At 35.2% G+C, this 19,943-nt stretch overlaps 1 protein-coding gene across 2 annotated transcripts in view; it reads right to left on the bottom strand.

Moving 5' to 3' along the window:
• The window catches only part of GXYLT1 (glucoside xylosyltransferase 1), a 54,886-nt gene that overhangs the window by 10,208 nt on the left and 24,735 nt on the right, over window positions 1–19,943 (bottom strand). For both annotated transcript variants that reach the window (XM_072765559.1, XM_072765560.1), the window contains 3 exons: window positions 16,996–17,247; window positions 6,802–6,925; window positions 6,306–6,478 (listed from right to left, as the gene is read on the bottom strand). In XM_072765559.1, coding sequence (XP_072621660.1) covers window positions 6,306–6,478; window positions 6,802–6,925; window positions 16,996–17,247 — 549 coding nt within the window. The remainder of the gene's footprint in view (window positions 1–6,305; window positions 6,479–6,801; window positions 6,926–16,995; window positions 17,248–19,943) is intronic.

The following is a 19,943-nucleotide window of genomic DNA, read 5'->3' as shown; positions in this document are numbered from 1 at the left end:
TCCTCTGAGTGAGGTGCAAGGCTTTCCCTGGCCTTTCAAGGCAAACAAAGCTCTTATACTCTTACACTTCTAGTAGAGTCTCTGCCACAATGTATTATAGTTAAATATTTTCATCCTCATTCCTATTAATGAGTCTGTACTAGACCAGTCATTAGCAACAAAAAGAACAAGAATCTATAAAATAGAGGTAATCAGCTCTTCTCCTGACTACCATACTTAAATCAAACTAGCACTCTCCTATTATTTATGTTAAGTCTTCATGTCCACACAAGATTAGGCACAGTCTAGCAAAACACTGCAGTCTGGATGAGAGTCTCCATCTGCATGAGAGATATGTGATCACATACACTTCTCCCCAGGTATCAAAGAATTAACTGCATAGACAATGAGGAATATAGCTCATTAAGCAAAATCATAAATCCAATCTTCATTTGGATTTGCCCTAAGTTTTGGTCCGCAACACATTCATGGATACCTGGTTCATGCATCAAACTAGAGGTATGTAAAGCATAGTCATCTCTCCTTGTCAACCCACCTTAACTACACAAAAGGAAGGTAAGAACAAGGAAATACAAAAGAAGAACAGCTATCTTGGGCAAAAGTGGGAAAGGAGCAGCATAATTTTCTCAAACTCAATATAAAGCAGATGCTAAAAAGAGGAAACCCCATTTACAAAGGCAACAAGATAAAATACCCAAGCATAAACATAACATATTTTCAAAGTTTAAATTAAGAAATCTATCAAACATTCCCAAAAGACACAAATGGAAAGATAGCCCATGTTCTTAAGATGTCTCAACAACCAAACGTCTCAACACCATCAAAATGTCAGCAGCTCCTAAGTCAATACAAGAAACTGATTCACTCCCAATAAAAATACAAAGTTTTTTATGTAGTTAAATGAGTTAATATATGTAAAAAAAATAAATGTACAATAGCTAGGAAAACACTAATAGGAGGCTCTGAAATGGGAGTAACTGTACCAGTTATTAAAACATAGTACAACACCTTTATAACTAAAATAGTATGGCATTAGTACACAGATAGATCGATGGAACAAAACAGAAAATTCAGAAATTGCAAATGGAGCTCTAGTATATGATAGTATCTCAAATCTTTGGGTTAAAGATAGACTTAAATAAATGGGTATTGGCATTCTTTTTGAGTGCATGTTGAACGTTTTCCAGAATAGACCACATACTGGGTCACAAATAGCCCTCAACAAGTACAAAAAGATCAAGATCATTCCATGCATATTTTCAGACTACAACGCTATGAAACTTGAAGTCAATCACAAAAAAAAAAAAAAAAAATGGAAAGACCACAAACACTAGGAGGTTAAAGAACAGCCTACTGAAGAATGAATGGGTTAGCCAGGAAATGAAGAAGAAATTTAAAAAATACATGGAAGCAAATGTAAATGAAAACATAACAGTCCAAAACAGTTGGGTTGCAGTAAAGACAAGTCCTAAGAGGGAAGTAAACTGCAATACAGGCCTACCTCAAGAAGTAAGGAGTCTCAAATACACAACCTAACCTGACACTTAGAGGAGCTAGAAAAGAAGCAGTAAATAATGCCTAAAGCCAGGAGAAAGGGAAATAATAAATAAATAAACAGAGCAGAAATAAACAAAAAAAATAGTAGACCAGATCAACAAAACTAAGAACTGGTTCTTGGAAAGAATTAATAAAACTGATAAACCTCTAGCCAGACTTATCAAAAAGAGAAAGATCCAAATAAATAAAATTATGAAAGAAAGAAGAGAGAGCACAACCAACACCACAGATATATAAATAAGCATAAGAAAATATTACGAAAAATTATATGCCAATAAATTGGGCAATCTGGAAGAAATGAATAAATTCCTAGAAACACAAAAACTACCAAAACGGAAATAGGAAGAAATAGAAAATTTGAACAGATCTATAACCACCAAAGAAATTGAATCAGTTATCAAAAATCTCTCAACAAACAAAAATTCAGAGCCAGATGGCCTTGCAATTCTACCAGACATTTAAAGAATTAATAGCTATTCTTCTCAAATTGTTCCAAAAACAGAAATGGAAAATTTCCAAACTCCTTCTGAGACTAGCATTACCTTGATTCCAAAACCAGACAAAAATCCCACCAAAACAGAGAGTTACAGGCCAATACCTCTAATGAATATGGATGCAAAAATTCTCAACAAGATGCTAGCAAATCAAATCCAATAGTACATTGAAAGAATCACTCACCACAATCAAGCAGGATTTAATCCTGGGATGTAATGGTCATACAATGTTTACATATCAATCAACGCGATATACCACATTAATAAAAAAAAAGTGTAAGAATCATATGATCCTCTCAATAGATGCAGAAAAAAATATTTAACAAAATACAGCATCCATTCTTGATAAAAACTCTCAGGGTGCCTGGCTCAGTCGGCTGGGTATCTGACTTGATTTTGGCTCAGGTTGTAAGATCTGAGATCTTTGATCTCAGGGTTGTAAGATCAAGCCCCGTGTCAGGTGCGGAGCCTGCTTGTCCCTCTTTCTCTGCTCCTCTCCCCACACTTACTATCTTTAAAACAAATAAATAAATAAACAAATAAAATCTTTTAAAAAATAAAAAACAAAAAAACCTCTCAACAAAGTAGGGATAGATGGAACATATCTCAACATATTAAAGGCTATATACAAAAGATTAATAGCTAATATCATCTTCAGTGAGGGAAAGCCAGGAGCTTTCCCTCTATGGTCAGGAACAAGACAGGGATTTCCACTTTCACCATTACTATTTAACACAGTGCTGGAAGTCTTAGCCTCAGCAATCAGACAACAAAAAGAAATAAAAGGCATCCAAGGAGGCAAGGAAGAAGTCAAACTTTCACTATTTGCAGACAACATAGATACTCTATGTAGAAAACCCAAAAGACTCCACCAAAAAATTGCTACAACTGATACATGAAGTCAGCAAAGTCACAGGATATAAAATCAAGGTACGGGAATCTATTGCATTTCTACGCACCAATAATGAAACAGCAGAAAAAGAAATGAAGGAATCAATAACATTTACAACTGCACCGAGGAATAAACCTAACCAGAGAGCGAAAATATCTGTACTCTGAAAACTGTAGGGTATTGATGAAAGATACAGAGGAAGACACGAAGGAATGGAAAAACATTCCAGGCCCATGGACTGGAATAACAAACGTTGTTAAAATGCCTATACTACCCAAAGCAATCATTTAATGCAACCCCTATTAAAATACCACCGGCATTTTTCAGAGCTAGAACAATCCTAAAATTTGTATGGAACCACAAAAGACCCTGAACAGCCAAAGGAATGTTGAAAACAAAAAGCAAAGCTGGAGGCATCACAATTCCAGACTCCAAACTGTACTACAAAACTAATCATCAAGACAGTATAGTACTGGCACAAAAACAGACACACAGATCAATGGAACAGAATAGAGAACCCAGAAATGGACCCTCAATTCTACGCTCAACTAATCTTCAACACAGTAGGAAAGAATATTCAATGGAAAAAGGACAGTCTCTTCAACAAATGGTGCTGGGAAAACTGGACAGCCACATGTAGAAGAATGAAACTGGACCACTTTCTTGCACCATACACAAAAATAAATTCAAAATGGATCAAAGACCTAAATGTGAGCTAGGAATCCATCAAAATCCTAGAGAACAGAGGCAGCAGCCTCTTTGACCTCAGCTGCAGCAACTTCTTGCTAGACATGTCTCCAGAGGCAAGACATGTCTCCAGAGGCAAGGGAGCATGGGATGTATGGAATTGTTGAATCACTACTTAGCAACCTGAAACCAATATAACTGTATGTTAACTGTACCAGAAATAAAATAAAATTTTTAAGAAAAGAGGAAGAGATTTATACATGCATGAATTCTTAGACTATTTTAAGTAAAAAAATAAAAATAAAAAAAATAAAAAATAAAAAGCAAATAACTTGCTACCTTTTGTGTAAGAAAACGTGGATTACAAAATATACATATATCTGTTCACCTAAATAGGAAAGACAAACCAGAAAACAATGAAATTGGTAATCTATGGGGTAGGGGACTTGGGGTAGAAGGAGTGGGGGAAAAGTGTTATTTCTGAGTAAACCCATATATAGTTTTCACTTTCTGAGGTGTATTAACATTTAGCATATCAAAATAAAGTTGAATCAATAAAGACAGAGGAAAAAAACCTTAAAATTGAAAGCATACTGAAGCAAATAAACCCAACTGTATTTCAAGTAAATAAAATAACCACACTGAAAGGCAAGATAAAAAAAAAACTAAATCCAAGCAAGTGCTGAACATAGTATTAAGTACATGCCCTTTTAGGGGGAGGAGTAGATAACGGGAACAAATCCTTAACTTTTTTAGTAGGTTGGTTTTTACCAAAGCCTGGTGCATTTCTGAAATTATTTTAAATGTACTGTAGGATTATGCAAATGAAGAAGTGTTTCATGTTACAAGTCTGGATTCTAACTATGGAAGGAGATAAAAAATGGAAATAGAGTAGGAGAAAGCAGGAAGAGCCTTGGGGGAATAGAACTGGAGGTATCAGTCTAAGTACATGATTGTTTTTATATGTATGTGTACTGTGTATTTATATTTCCTAGCTCTGTCACTGAAGGGGCTCAGAAGTGAAGACATCCTTGTAGCAATAAGCATGACTAGCACTCAGAGCCCTCTAAAAGAAACTAGAGCTCCTCTGACAGTTAATTTCAGGGCTAGGGCAAGGAAAGTAAAACAATTTGAGCCTAGCATATTTTGTTGAAAAAGAAAATGAAGAGGTACTCAAAATAACGAAGGGAATATGTCAGATGAGAACATGAGTTTTATAAAAGAGACTCCAAAAAATAAATAAATAAATAAATAAATAAATAAATAAATAAATAAATAAATAAATAAATAAATAAATAAATAAAAAATAAAAATAAAAGAGACTCCAATGGCCAAATTGGAAACAACTTCGTCATCAACATAAATAATGCTGGGCAGCCCGGGTGGCTCAGTGGTTTAACGCCGCCTTCAGTCCAGGGCCTGATCTGGAGACCTGGGATCGAGTCCCATGTCAAGTCTCCCTGCATGGAGCCTGCTTTTCCCTCTGCCTGTGTATCTGCCTCTCTCTCTCTTTCTGGGTCTCTCATGAATGAATAAATAAAATCTTAAAAAAAGAAAAAAAACATAAATAATGCATTATAAATAACTGGAAAAAAAAAAACCTATCAATGATTTCTTACCAATAAATGGGCAAATGGGAATGTCTCTTCCTTACAGGAGAATCCTCATGGCCAAGTTGTACAGAGAAGGAAAACTAGGGCTGGACAATCATCAATTTGCAACTACCATAGTAAAGACTGGTTTAAACAAGAACTAATAATGGATGCTAAATGCAACATGGAAATTTTGATGAGGATATTTACAAGATTTTATTTTTTATTTCTTTTTTTTTTAATTTCTATTTTTAATTTTTTAAATTTATTCATGATAGAGAGAGAGAGAGGCAGAGACACAGGCAGAGGGAGAAGCAGGCTCCATGCTGGGAGCCCGACACGGGACTGGATCTCGGGATTCCAGGATCATGCCCTGGGCCAAAGGCAAGCGCTAAACCGCTGAGCCACCCAGGGATCCCCCTATCTACAAGATTTTAAAGAGTCTCCCCACAGACTGCTTAGAAGAGGAAAAACTACTACATAGTGGAGAAATTGAACATTTTGAGTGAATGATCAAAAGCAGCATCACCAATTAAAGGCAGGTAGACAAAGGTTGACTGTGAAAGTGATACCCTGAGAACCTCACCTTGCTTATAGTGGGGATACCCCAAACCTAACCATAAGGAAACATCAGACAAGCCAATATGAAGAACATTCTAATAAGAAAAAAGATAAAGAGCCTCTATTCTCCAAAAATATCAATATCATAAAAGACAAAAGCTGAGAAACTGTTCTACATCGAAATAGAATAAAGACGCAGGAGAGTATTATATCAATATTACATTTCCTGAGTTTGATACCTATACTGTGGTTAATAAGACAATGTCCCTGTTCTTAGTGAAAACACACTGAAGTCTTTAAGAAGCAAAAGAGCATGATGTGTGCAACTTACATTCAAATGGTTCAGAATAAAACATGTCCATATTGGAAGAGAAACAATGATAAAGCAAATGAAGTAAATGTTAATAATTAATGAACATGAGTAAAGGATATGGAACTGCTTTGTATATTCTTGCAAATTCTCTAAGTTTGTAAGAATTTCAACATAAAAAGTTAAAAAAAAACAAAAAAACACATTCTTACATTTCTCAGTGCTTCATAAATAGCTCTAAATGCTGGTTGCTTATCATCATGGTAAACACCTCTGTTCCCGTGAAGAATAAAGATTCCTTCTTCTTCTGCTTCCTGGCAATTGCTTCCATATATACAATGATCTGGTCGATAATTCCATTGACATGGAAAAACGAAAAGGCTTTCTATGTGAAGAAAATAAAATAATGAAGCAAATAACCCTAATTCTACAGAATTAACATTCTGTAAAACTTTCAGTTTAAAAAACAGCTCTTACAGGAAAAGATTTAAAATAGTGAAAAATACATTTGACATTTAGATCCCTTTCTGCAAAAATAGTATTAAGAAAAGTTTAAAAATTAAAAAATGAAAAGTTTTACTCTGTCTTAAACATAAACAGTGATAATCATTAATATAAGACAAAATAAATGCATTTCTTCATTTTGACTATATATTATCAACGATTTTTTTTACAAATGCAAAGAATAAAAGGAATTTAAATGATTACCTGGATTATGAAAAAAGATGATATTCAACAGATCTTGATCCCCCCATGTGATGTTTAGTTTGTATTTTTTAAGCAATGGCATAAGCATATCTCCCCATCGCAGCCGTACAGTTGTCATGTCATTCTGTTGGTAAATACATTAAGAAGATCCTCAGGCTTTCATGGTTAATATGACAGCAAAATGACAGTTCCCCATTTTTCCCTTAGCATTGCAGAGCAAGAAGAAATGCAAACTTCTTCTGTTATAAAACCAAGTGACTCTTATGTAAACCTGAATGTGACTAGGGCTGTCCATATGGGAGTAGGGATGATAATAAAAGAAGTTATATCTGAAGCTGTATGCAGAATTGATAAAATTAATAAGTCAGAAAAGAATGGGAAACAGAAAGCAGGTGATTTTTTAAAGTATTGTGACTTTGACCTCATCCTAAAATGCAGACAGTTTGGGTGCCTATGTCTGTCAGAGAGTTGTTGTGGGTTCAACTTTTAACATATAAAAAAAATACATTTGGACAGTACTTGGCACATGGCACATATTCAGTGTTAGCTATTACTGTTACCAGGATCACTATAATTCTTAGACTGATTTGCTAATCTTTTATAACTGACATTTCGAAGAGCTTGATTTGAAACTGATAAATCAAAAACAGATAGTGAAATTCATCAGATGCCTTTTCAGCCTCTATAAAGCCTCTCACAGCTCACTGGTTTTGGGGAGGGGGAGTGTTGTTTTGTTTTTGTGGGCAGCAAAGCAAAGTTTATTGGAAATAGCACAACGCTCCCAAAGAGGGAGAAGACCTGAGAGGGTTGTCCTCAGAGCTCATTATTTTAAAACACAAAATCAAATACCCAAAGAAACAACAGAGTTGAAAGAGGGCTCTGGATCTTATGAATGTGGGTGAGAAGTTGTGGACCTGAATACTAAGACTTTTCAATCCATTTGACTCTTTTAAGTACTTTAGATTTAACTCAATATTCCTCAAAGTGCAGTCTGCATATCAGTGAATTTTTTTAAATCCTTCACAATATTACGTACACAAATCAAGAGTAATATTGGGAAACCTTTATAGCAACTCAACAGACTATCTAATATTTTTCTAGTAACTTACATACTCCTTTTTACAAAGTATTGACTCATGAAAAACTGTAGATTTAAAAAACAAAATTGATCCTTCATATACAATGAAAGACATTGTTATAAGCTATTCTAGGATATATAATAAACATAATGGGGGTATAAACAACCTATCCTTTAAGAAAGACAAGTCAGAGTTCCTAGGGGAAAAAGCTATATATATTTAAACTAAGTATTATCTGCTATAATTGTATTACCCTTGTGTGAAGTTTCTCAGAACACAGTAAACACAGTAATTATAAAATAATCAGAAATTCCCCCAAAACAATCTGGAAAATGACTGAAAGAAGTTTTACTTAAGGAAATAGTAAGAAAATACTTTAGAACAGACAACTCTGAAATAAGTCTATTAGCATGTTAACTAAATGTTCTCAGAATCTGAAAAGGCAACTGAATTGTACAAGGACAAAGACTAGCAACATATTCCATAGACAGAGCTGGCAGACCCGTTGTCCCGTGCCATGTTCAGATTTTCACTGGACTCATTCCATTCAAATATATAAATATATAAAAGAAGTATACCTATTCAAAGAAAAGTATCAATGAAAGATAAAATTACAAGGTCTAGTACAGTCTTGGGGAAAAAAAATCAAAGAGAGAAAAATCACCTTTATAAGTTAAAGAAAAAGTCCTACTACCAAAAAATTGGACAAGAAGCAATAACACTAGTATTATATGCTAATTATATAACCTAGAATATCCAAGACAACCAATGAAAAATCTTAAGAAATGAGTCTAGAAAAGAGCCATTACAAAAAAAGTCAAACTTTCACTCTTCAGAGATGACATGATAGTCTGTGTAGAAAATTCAAAAGATTACACCAAAAAACTGCTAGAAGTGATGGAGGAATTCAGCAAAGTCATGGGATATAAAATTAACGCACAGAAGTCTGTTGCATTTCTATACACTAACAATGAAATAGCAGAAAGAAAAATCAAGAACTCAATCCTGTTTACAATTGTACCAAAACCCGTAAGATACACAGGAATAAACCTAACCAAAGAGATGAAAGATCTGTATTCCAAAAACTATAGGACACTGATGAAAGAAATTGAGGAAGACTTAAAGAAATGGAAAAACATTCCATGTTCATGGACAAATATTGTTAAAATGTCCATATACTGGGGTACCTGGGTGGCTCATTTAAGCATCTGCCTTCAGCTCAGGTTATGATCCCAGGGTCCTGGGATCAGGCCCCGCATCAGGTTTCCTGCTCAGGGGAAACCTGTTTCTCCCCTTCCCTCTGCCTGCTGCTCCCCTTGCTTGTGATCTATTTTTAAAAAAAGGTGGGGGGGGGGGGGGGGCGACCTGGGCAGCTCAGTGGTTAAGCATCTGTCTTTGGCTCAGGTTGTGATCCAGGGATCCTGGAATTGAGTCCCACATCAGGCTCCTCACAGGAAGCCTATGTCTTCTGCCTATGTCTCTGCCTATCTCTGTGTGTCTCTCATGAATAAATAAATCTAAAATAAATAAATAAATAAATTTCTTTAAAAATAAAAGTCTATACTACCCAAAGCAACCTACACATTCAATGCAATACCTACCAAAATACCACCATCATTTTTTGCAGAACTGGAAGATACAAGACACAATTCTAAAATTTGTATGAAACCACAAAAGATCCTGAACAGCCAAAGGAATGTTGAGAAATAAAGCAAAGCTGGAGGCATCACGATTCCAGACTCCAAGCTGTACTACAAAACTGTAATCATCAAGACAGTATGGTACTGGCACAAAAAAAAAGACACATAGATCAATGGAACAGAATAGAGAACCCAGAAATGGACCCTCAACTCTATGCTCAACTAATCTTCAACACAATAGGAAAGAATTCAATGGAAAAAAAACAGTCTCTTCAATAAATGGTGCTGGGAAAACTGGACAGCCACATGTAAGAAGAATGAAACTGGACCACTTTCTTGCACCATACACAAAAATAAATTCAAAATGGATCAAAGACCTAAATGTGAGCTAGGAATCCATCAAAATCCTAGAGGAAAACAGAGGAGAACTCTCTGACCTCAGCTGCAGCAACTTCCTGCTAGGCATTGTCTCCAGGGGCAAGGGAAACAAAAGCAAAAATGAACCACTGGGACTTCATCAGGATTGAAAAAGCATTCTGCACAACAAAGGAAACAATCAGCAAAACTAAAAGCCAACCTATGGAATGGGAGAAGATATTCACAAATGATATTATCAGATAAAGGGCTCACATCCAAAATCTATAAAGAACTTATCAAACCCAACATGCAAAAAACAGATAAGCCAGTCAACATATGGGCAGAGACATAAACAGATATTTCTCCAAAGAAGACACACAAATGGCTAACAGATAGATGAAAAGATGTTCAACATCACTCATCAAGGAAATATGAATCAAAACCACAATGAGATACCACCTCACACCTGTCAAATGGCTATAATTAACTCAGGAAACAAGGTGTTGGCAAGGATGTGAAGAAAAGGGAACCCTCTTACCCTGTTGGTGGAAATGCAAACTGGTGCAGCCCCTCTGGAAAACAGTATGGAGGTTCCTCAAAGTTAAAAGTAGAATTACCTATGACCCAGTAACTGCACTACTAGGTATTCACCCAAAGGATTCAAAGGGGCACATGTACTCCAATGTTTGTAGCAGCAATGTCCACAATATCCAAAGCTATTGGCTATGTGTGTGTGTGTACTCACACATGTGCATATATGATGGAATATTACTCCTGCCATTTGCAACACGGTGGATGGAACTAAAGGGTATTATGCTAAGCAAAATAAGTCAGTCAAATACCATATGATTTCGCTTATAGGAGAAATTTAAGAAAAAGATGAACATAGGGGAAGGGAAAGAAACATAAAATAAAAACAGAGTGGGAGGAAAACCATAAGAGACTCTCAACTATAAGGAACAAACTGAGGGTTTCTGGAGGGGAGGGTGGGTGAGGAGGTAACTGCATGATGGGCATGAAGGAGGGCACCTAATATGATGAGCACTGGGTGTTATATGCAACTGATAAATCACTAAATTCTACCTCAGAAACTAATAATACACAGTATGTTACCTTTTAATTTAAGTTAAAAAAAATTTTTTTTAAAGAAAAGGGGCGGGACGCCTGGGTGACTCAGTGGTTTGGCGCCTGCCTTTGTCCCAGGATCAAGTCCCATGTGGGGCTCCCTGCATGGAGCCTGCTTCTCTCTCTGCCTTTATCTCTGCCTCTCTGTGTGTCTCTCATGAATAAATAAATAAAATCTTTTTTTTTGTTTAAAGAGGCATGGGACCCCTGGGTGGCGCAGCGGTTTGGCACCTGCCTTTGGTCCAGGGCGCGATCCTGGAGACCCGGGATCGAATCCCATGTCAGGCTCCCGATGCATGGAGCCTGCTTCTCCCTCTGCCTGTGTCTCTGCCTCTCTCTCTCTCTCTCTCTCTCTCTCTCTGTAACTATCATTAAAAAAAATAAGTAAATAAAAAAAAATAAAGAAAAGAGGCATTACACATAAAAGTTCAGATTATAGAAAATGTTTTTAAAGTAGAGAAATGGTCAAGGGGGATAGACAAATAGTCATTCACAAAGGAGGAAACAGAAATGGCCAAAAAGTAAATGAAAATATAATTTTCCACACTGGTAGTATAGTCAAGAAAGTATAAGTTAAAATATGAGATATTTTCAGCCATATAACTATATACTCATATTACTACATACAAACAATAAAACCAAATCATTCATTCTCAGTTATCTCATACACACATTAAAAATGTGATAGTCTATGTACTGACATAAAGATCAGTTATATATTTACTAAGTAAAAAAAGCAAATGGAAGATGTATTAAAAGGACTTTATATGGAAGTGCTTATGTACATGTATATCTGTTTCAAAATACATTTTTAATGGGTCTGAAAAATATTAGCAAAATTTATAACATTATATGGACAAAGAAACGAAACTGGGAAGCATGGTATGCAAGGGGAGGCTTTTCTTTTTATTCTACATACAATTCTACATACAAATTTTTATGAGCCTGGTTTTGTTTTGCAATTTAAAAAATTTTTAAAGTTTATTTAAGTAATCTCTACACTCAACATGGGGCTCAAACTCACAACCCCAAGATCAAGAGCCACATGCTCCCCTGACTGAGCCAGCCAGGTGTCCCTTGTTTTGTAATTTTTAAAAAGAAAAATGTAGTTCTAATTTACTAATCTTAGCGAAATTTACATATATTAAAATCTGTTAATTTCAAAAAAAAATAAAATCAGTTGATTTCATTTTAGAATAATGTATGCTTTTGAAAACAAATATTTATTATCATTATCAGTCTAGCTTATACATAAATATAAATGGCTATTTGTAGCATGTTCCAACAATGCTAGAAACTGGGAATTCATCAATTCCCAAAGATTAGTTAACTATCTCTGAAAAGTTCAATATCTGTTAGTAAGATGCTCATGGATACTGTTCTTATAAGTTATAAAAGTCCTCCACCACATACATTTTGCAAATATATAAAAATAACCATCATGTCTACTTCATGGACATGGAAATGTTCTCTTTTCCAATACCTTTTAATAATGCACTAATGGGGCAGCCCGGGTGGCTCAGCGGTTTAGCGCCACCTTCAGCCCAGGGCCTGATCCTGGAGACCCAGGATAGAGTCCTACATCGGGCTCCCTGTGTGGAGCCTGCTTCTCTCTCTTCCTGTGTCTCTGCTTCTCTGTGTGTGTGTGTGTCTCTCATGAATAAATACATAAAATCTTTAAAAAAATAATAACATACTATGGTCCAGTTTCTAAAACTTTCATCTATCCTCTGCCAGTAATTATCTATTAAGTTGCTATTTATGTCATACCCCATTCTAAATATTCCCAATAATATACACCCTGCCCTCAGCAGGTGGAGAAAACAGACAAAACTTACTTTACAAAGTAATATATGGCAGGATGTGAACAGGGTGCAGTAAACATACAAGAAAAAGATTCTCAAGATACCTTATTTAGGGTGCCTGGCTGGTTTAATCAGTAGACCATGTGACTCTTGATCTCAGGGTTGTGGGTTTGAGCCCACGTTTAGTGTAGAGATAACTTAAAAAGTAAATAAAAACTTAAAAAAAATTAAAGATGCCTTATTTACAGTCTTTGGTTTCCCCTAATAAATAGAAAACGGTTAAGAAATAACCTAATAGGGATTCAACACTGCAAATACAATCGTAACAAAATACAAAGCAATAGTTTAACCACTACTATAGGATTATCTACCAAGCATAATGGGAAACAACAAAAAAGTAGAATTTTTACAATTTTGGTTTTATATATATATATATTTCAGATATATATATATATATAATACATCAGGTTGGAAATGAACTGTCATGAATGGTAGGGACTGGGTGACAACAAAGCAAATTAAGAATTTAAAATATGGCCATTCTCTTAAATGGGTAGTCTTACAGCTTTTTATGAAATAGGAACCATGGGGCAACATTCACAGATGTGTAGGAAGCAGTTTAGAAAGTTACTATACGTAACAGTTATACCACTAGAGCCAGAAACTGTTGCATTAGTAGGAAAAAAACAAGGCAATGTTTGCTATAGTCTGGAAAACAATCAGGAAAAACAAAAACATACATATGAAAAAAGGAATCAAAACTAAATTTCATAGAAACATTTCAGCAATCATAAATATAGTAATATTTGAAAACAAAGCAAATCTGTGTTGTTCCCACTGGGCAAGGACAGGATTGTTTGGAATACAGGGATAGTAGGTGTGAAGTAAACTGCACCTCTGAATTAATGTATAACCATGCCTCTCACAGTCTTCTTCATTAAATCTATCATACACAGATGAAAACAGAAGTTTGAAAAGTTTGGAAATGATTTCAACTCTCATATCTAGGTCTCTAGTTGATTTAAGAAACATGCCATGACCAAAAAAAGTAAAAAAAAAAAAAAGGAGGGGACAAACTGTTGAAGTATTTAAGAATGACTTTTTAAGAGTGACATTTAAATAATAAAAGATAATCATAGATTTGAATGAGAGTTGTAATTTTGAAATGTTTATAAAACAATATAGTGTTACTATTGTTATTTAGTGTTACTAAATTATCTCTAAGATTCTCTGCAACAGTAAACTTCTCATAATTCTATGAATTTCGAATGAAGAGTTACTGAGAAGTAACATTATTCCTTAGCAAGTAATCTTACAGCACCATCTTCTGGTATAATATTACTGTGCATAGACTAACAAACAGAAAAGGAAGAATTCATGGTATTATGCCTGTTTTATTTAGTAGAACTTTATGGTACATGAAATTTTAAACCTCAAGTTATATTAACAAATTGGATAGTTAAAGAAATGCTTACTGTTAAGCAAGAGCTCAGATTACACTAACCTCATTAATGCATTCAACTGTAGGAGACAAAATTAAAATTAAATCAAGATTTCAAAAAGGTTCAGAATATGAGAAGGCTAAAAAACAAAAAACAAAAAACTAGGTTTACTAGATCTACAGAAAGTAAGAATGATGAGTACAAACAATCCTAAGACAAATGTCAATGCGTGGGCATGGCTGCAAATAGTAGTGTTGCCTACCCCAAAGATAAGCCAAGGAAACAGCTCTAAATGAGGTCAAGATTTAAATGAGACACACAAAAAGAATAAATAATGGTGTAAAGTCTGGTCTACCAGAAGCCATAAGAAAAATATCTGACAAATATGTATCCATACATACACACATACAAACATGTATTCTCATATCACAGAAGATGTAATATCCCTTAATGTTCAATATGGCCCTAACTAGATGTAGAGGGATAAACAGCAAGTCTATATAAGTGTTTCAGAAATCACTGTTTTTAGCTAATATTTAAGTGCTTACTATGTGTCATGCTCTGCATGAAGCACTTTATATTTTATATTTTAATTCCAGTATAATATTATACCGTACAATGTTGTATTAGTTTCAAGTATTAAATATAGTGATTCAACAATTCTATACATTACCCAGTGCTCATCATGGGAAGTGTACTTTTTAATACCCATCACCTATTTCACCCATCCTTCCACCCACCACCCCTCTGATAACCATCAGTTTATTCTCTATAGTTAAGAGTCTGTTTCTTGGTTTTTTTTTTTCTTTGTTGTTTCTTAAATTCCAGAAATATGCAAATATATAAAAATAACTGGGTTCCTGGTTATTTCACTTAGAAATAAGTGAAATCATATAGTATTTGTCTTTCTCTGACTTATTTCACTTAGCATTATACTCTCTAGATCCACCCATGTTACTGCAAATGACACGGTTCCATTCCTTTTTATGACTAATATTTCACTGTGTGTATACATGTACACATACACACCATGTCTTCTTTATCCATTCATTGGGGGAACTTCATCCTGTTTTCCATAGTGGCTGCACCAGTATGCATTCCCATCAACAATATATAAGGATTCCTTTTTCTCCATATTCTCACCAACACTTGTTTTTTGTGTTGTTGATTTTAGCCATTCAGACAGGTATGAAGTGGTATCTTTGTTGCTTAGATTTGCATTTCCCTGACAATGAGTGATGCTGAACATCTTTTCATGTGTCTGTTGGCCATCTGAATATCTACTTTGGAACAATGTCTGTCCATGTTTTCTGCCCATAATTTTTAATTGAATTGTTTTTTAGATGTTGAGTTGCATTAAGTATATATTTTGGATACTAACTTTATCGTATATGTCATTGGCAAGTATCTTCTTCCATTCAGTAGGTTGTCTTTTAGTTTTGTTAATGGTTTCCTTTGCTGCGCAGGTTTTTATTTTGATATAGTCTCAAGAGTTTATTTCTGCTTATGTTTTCCTTGCCTCAGGAGACTTATCTAGAAAAATGCTGTTACAGCTGATGTCAGAGAAATTACTGCTTGTGCTCTCCTCTAGGATTTTTATGGTTTCAGGTCTCACATTTAGGACTTTAATCCATTTTGAGTTTATTTTTGTGTATGGTATGAGAAAGTGGTCCAGTTTTCCCAGCATCATTTGTTGAAAAGATGTACTAAGTATTTTAAACAGATCTCCTTTAAACTGACAACCTATGTAAGTCCATTCATCATCTATTTTTCAGTTGAGAGAACTGACATTTAAAGTTAAGTGGCTAGTGGTTAAATAAATGCACAGGTGGAAAGGTTAAACATAAAGACAGTTTGACTCTAGTGTCTACAAACTACAATGAAACAAAACTCATCAACATCAAATTGGTAAACAATACAGCATACTCCTCCATTCAGAATGCACACAGAATCTAAACAGCCTGATTCTTCCATTGACCCACAATTTGCAAGATAAGAAACATGCAAGAATTTTTTTTTGAAAGATTTTATTTATTTGAGAGAGGGAGAGAAAGAGAACCCAAGTGGGAGAGAGAGGCAGAGGAAAACGGAAAAGCCGGCTCCTCCCTGAGCAGGGAACCCAACACAGGGCTGGCTGGATCCCAGGTCCATGAAATCATGACCAGAGATGAAGGCAGACACTTAACTGACTAAGCCACCCAGGCGCCCCAGGAATTTAAGTTAATTCCCAATAGCTTCAAACAGCTCACATTTATGTGTTAGCCACTGTTCTAATTCAATCCTTATAAAAGTCCTATGATACAGGTAATGTTATCTACCATCCTCATCTCACAGATGAGAAAACTAAAGCCCAGAGATATTCAAAACTTACTAAAGGTCACAGAGCCTTGAACCAGGCCAACAGGTCCAGACAGTCTTAAGCTTTTCACATCTCTGTGTTCCCCCAGGATGTTCTACAGTTGCACAACTACACAATGACAACTAATACCTAGAATAACAATCTAGAAAGATGATGCTCACTACTTTGTACATTGTACTTCATTATAAGGACATCTGGCTTGATCTACTATAATGCTCCAATAAGCAGAATATTAAAAACATACTTTTCCTCAATTATTCTAAATAAGTGGAAAAATTCTAAATAGACTAATCTAGTTCTTACCAAAACAAAGCTAAATTGAGAACCAAACAATTTATGGAAGGAAAATAGAGAAACGTTAACCAACTACCTGTATCAGTGACTTACCTTGAAATACTTCCTTCTCATTCTAGTCATGTTCATCAACATAACTCCAGAGTTTACTCCAGTTTTTCCATAATATGGATGTCTCGCAAAACGATTATACCATCCTATTCGAGGCTCTTCATGTTCTGGTGCCATTGCAGCAATTTGTGTGGAATTAAATTTCTTTAGTAAAGACCAAATATCATCGACGGGCCGTAAAAAAAGGATATCAGTGTCGACATACAATAATGAGTCAACTTCTTTCAGGATTAACTATGAGAAGAAATATTTGAGACATCCATTATAATTCTAATTTAGTTGTGAAAGAAATCCTATGATATAAGCTAACTTACATTAGTTTTTTAAAGTAATTTTTCTTAAATCTTTTTTTACAAGGGTATTATACAGAGATACTATGCTAATCTTTGTATTAACTTTCAGAGAACAAAAGCTATAAAAACAAATCAGAACAAAAACCTAAACACTAACAACTAGAAATACTAAAAAAAAGCAATGTCCTCAAAATTAGAGGAAATGTTTTTCAAATGGAAAATAACATTAACTTAGCTAAAGATCCTGAATCTTAATTTCCTAAAACAAATACAGAAATAAACCAATACAAAGATCTTCTGAATTTATTCCTTCGGCCTGTAACACTAACAGCTGGCACCTCTCTATCACTTTGGTCTCCACTAGTAAACACAGCCAAAATTGGAACCCAGACCACCTTGCTCTGGAGTCCACACTGTTTTACTTCCACGCTTACTGTCTCCAACAAATCAAAGTAAATGTGCACACACTTAGCAAGGGTGAAGACAAGACAACGTCTTGAAAGGACTGGCTAGGTTATTACTTTCTGAGAGAGATTAAATGTGTCCTCTGCAAGGGTTTTTTGAGGAAAACTTTTTATTTCTGCCTTATCCACAAAATTTAGACCCCCAACTCCTGCAAATTTAAGTTTACTGCATGTATCACAACTCAATTATTAGATTAACCTAAATCTTTTCAGTTAAGAATATAAAGAGAAGAGTTTGATCCTTGTTCTACTCCTTTTCAAAGATGTTGCCTCCTCCTTCTGCTAACATTAAGTCATCACCTTAATGAGCAGCTACAAGGCTGCAATCACCCCATTCCTCCCACCATGTGGGGAAAAAATGTGATGGTTTGACTACAGAGCCTGAGTAGGGAAGATTCACTTGTTTAAAGACTCTGATTATAGGCTATGTATGAGTATGTCTTTATGTCTCTCTCTCTTTGGGGAGAAGAGTGAGGGAAATTCTTATTTATCAACATGCTGTTTCTATACCATGAAACAATGTGTGTTTATAGATTATTACATCGTTAGCAGACTTGGAAAATACTGTTCACTGTCAGGAGCCCTGGTCAACTGGAGATCAGACAAAAGGTTAATAACCATGTCAGTATTTTTTCTATGGTTCCTTTTGGAAGAGGAAGGAGTTGGCAGAACTTACATTAGTTGTTTTCATCAATCTATTTCAAAGGAAGAGAAGCTCAGTAAAAAAATTATCATGTAGAAAAATATAATACCCATTTACTTAAATCTGGCTAAAAAGATGCAGAAGTAACAGTGAAATAGGACAATTTGACAGGTTCAAGTATTCATTTTAGTGTTTCAAATTCCATTTAGGAATTTAGCCAGATTACATCACTAAATGATCTGGAAAATTTCATATCACAACACCAACAATTAAACTTGTTAATAATGCAGAACAAAATGGAAGAGAAATGGTTGTAACCTTAGGCTTCTAGCATCATGTATTGTTTTTTCAGCAACATATTTGTTTATTAAATGTCATACTGCATTTGTTTAATCCATGCCTCCCACATCAGACAATAAACTCTATGAAAAAAAAGGAAAACTGTCTGTTCATTTATTCCTATATATCCAGAACCTCAGTACAGATTCTCAGCAGAAAATAGGCACTCAATTTATTAATTAAATGAAATGTGATACTATAATGATTCAACATAAAAATTTTGTTTTAGGGGATCCCTGGGTGGCTCAGTGGTTTAGCGCCTGCCTCTGGCTCAGGGCACGATCCTGGAGTCCTGGGATCGAGTCCGACGTTGGGCTCCTGGAATGGAGCCTGCTTCTCCCTCTGTCTGTGTCTCTGCCTCTATGTCTATCATAAATAAATAAATAAATCTTTAAAAAAATTTTTTTTTTGTTTTAAATTTATAAAGTCTAGGGATGCCTATGTAGCTCAGTGGTTCAGCATCTGCCTTTGGCTCAGGGTGTGATCCCAGGTCCTGGGATTGAGTCCCACATTAGGCTCCCCATGGGGAAGCCTGCTTCTCCCTCTGTCTATGTCTCTGCTTCTCTCTCTCTCTATGTCTCTTATGAATAAATAAATAAAATCTTTTAAAAAATTGTTTTAACTTACAAAGTCTGCATAAAATATCTAAAAGTTCTCAGGCTTTTTTTTTCTACCTTAATCCCTTATTTGCGTGCCCCTTACAATAGAAGCAGAGACTGAGAAAGATCCTAGGATCTAAATTTTTTATGCATGGCAACAAAGAAACTGGTTAAGCAGACTCAGTGATCAAAATTACAACTTTAAGTCTTACTGATGACCTGGATTCAGTAAATTATATTTTTTTAAAAAAGATTTTATTTATTTATTCACGACAGACACAGAGAGAGAGGCAGAGACATAGGCAGAAAGAGAGGCTGGTTCCCCGTGCAGAGCCTGATGCTGGACTCCATCCTAGGACTCCGGGATCACGACCTGAGCCAAAGGCAGATGCTCAACCACTGAGCCACCCAGGCGCCCCAAGGAAATTATATTCTTAATATGCTAAGAATGGCCTTATTCCACTTACGAATAACAAGTAACTAAAGTTTCTTCTCCCATAATTCATACACTTTCCACAAACTTGTGAGCTCCTTATATTTAGTATTTCTACTACTATAACTTTTATAAACATTATAGTCATCTCAACAATTA

This window comes from Vulpes vulpes, chromosome 8 (assembly GCF_048418805.1).
Source record: "Vulpes vulpes isolate BD-2025 chromosome 8, VulVul3, whole genome shotgun sequence".
Lineage (NCBI taxonomy): Eukaryota > Metazoa > Chordata > Mammalia > Carnivora > Canidae > Vulpes > Vulpes vulpes.
Note: the sequence above shows the minus strand (reverse complement) of the source record. Positions and strands in the feature narration are given on the sequence as shown.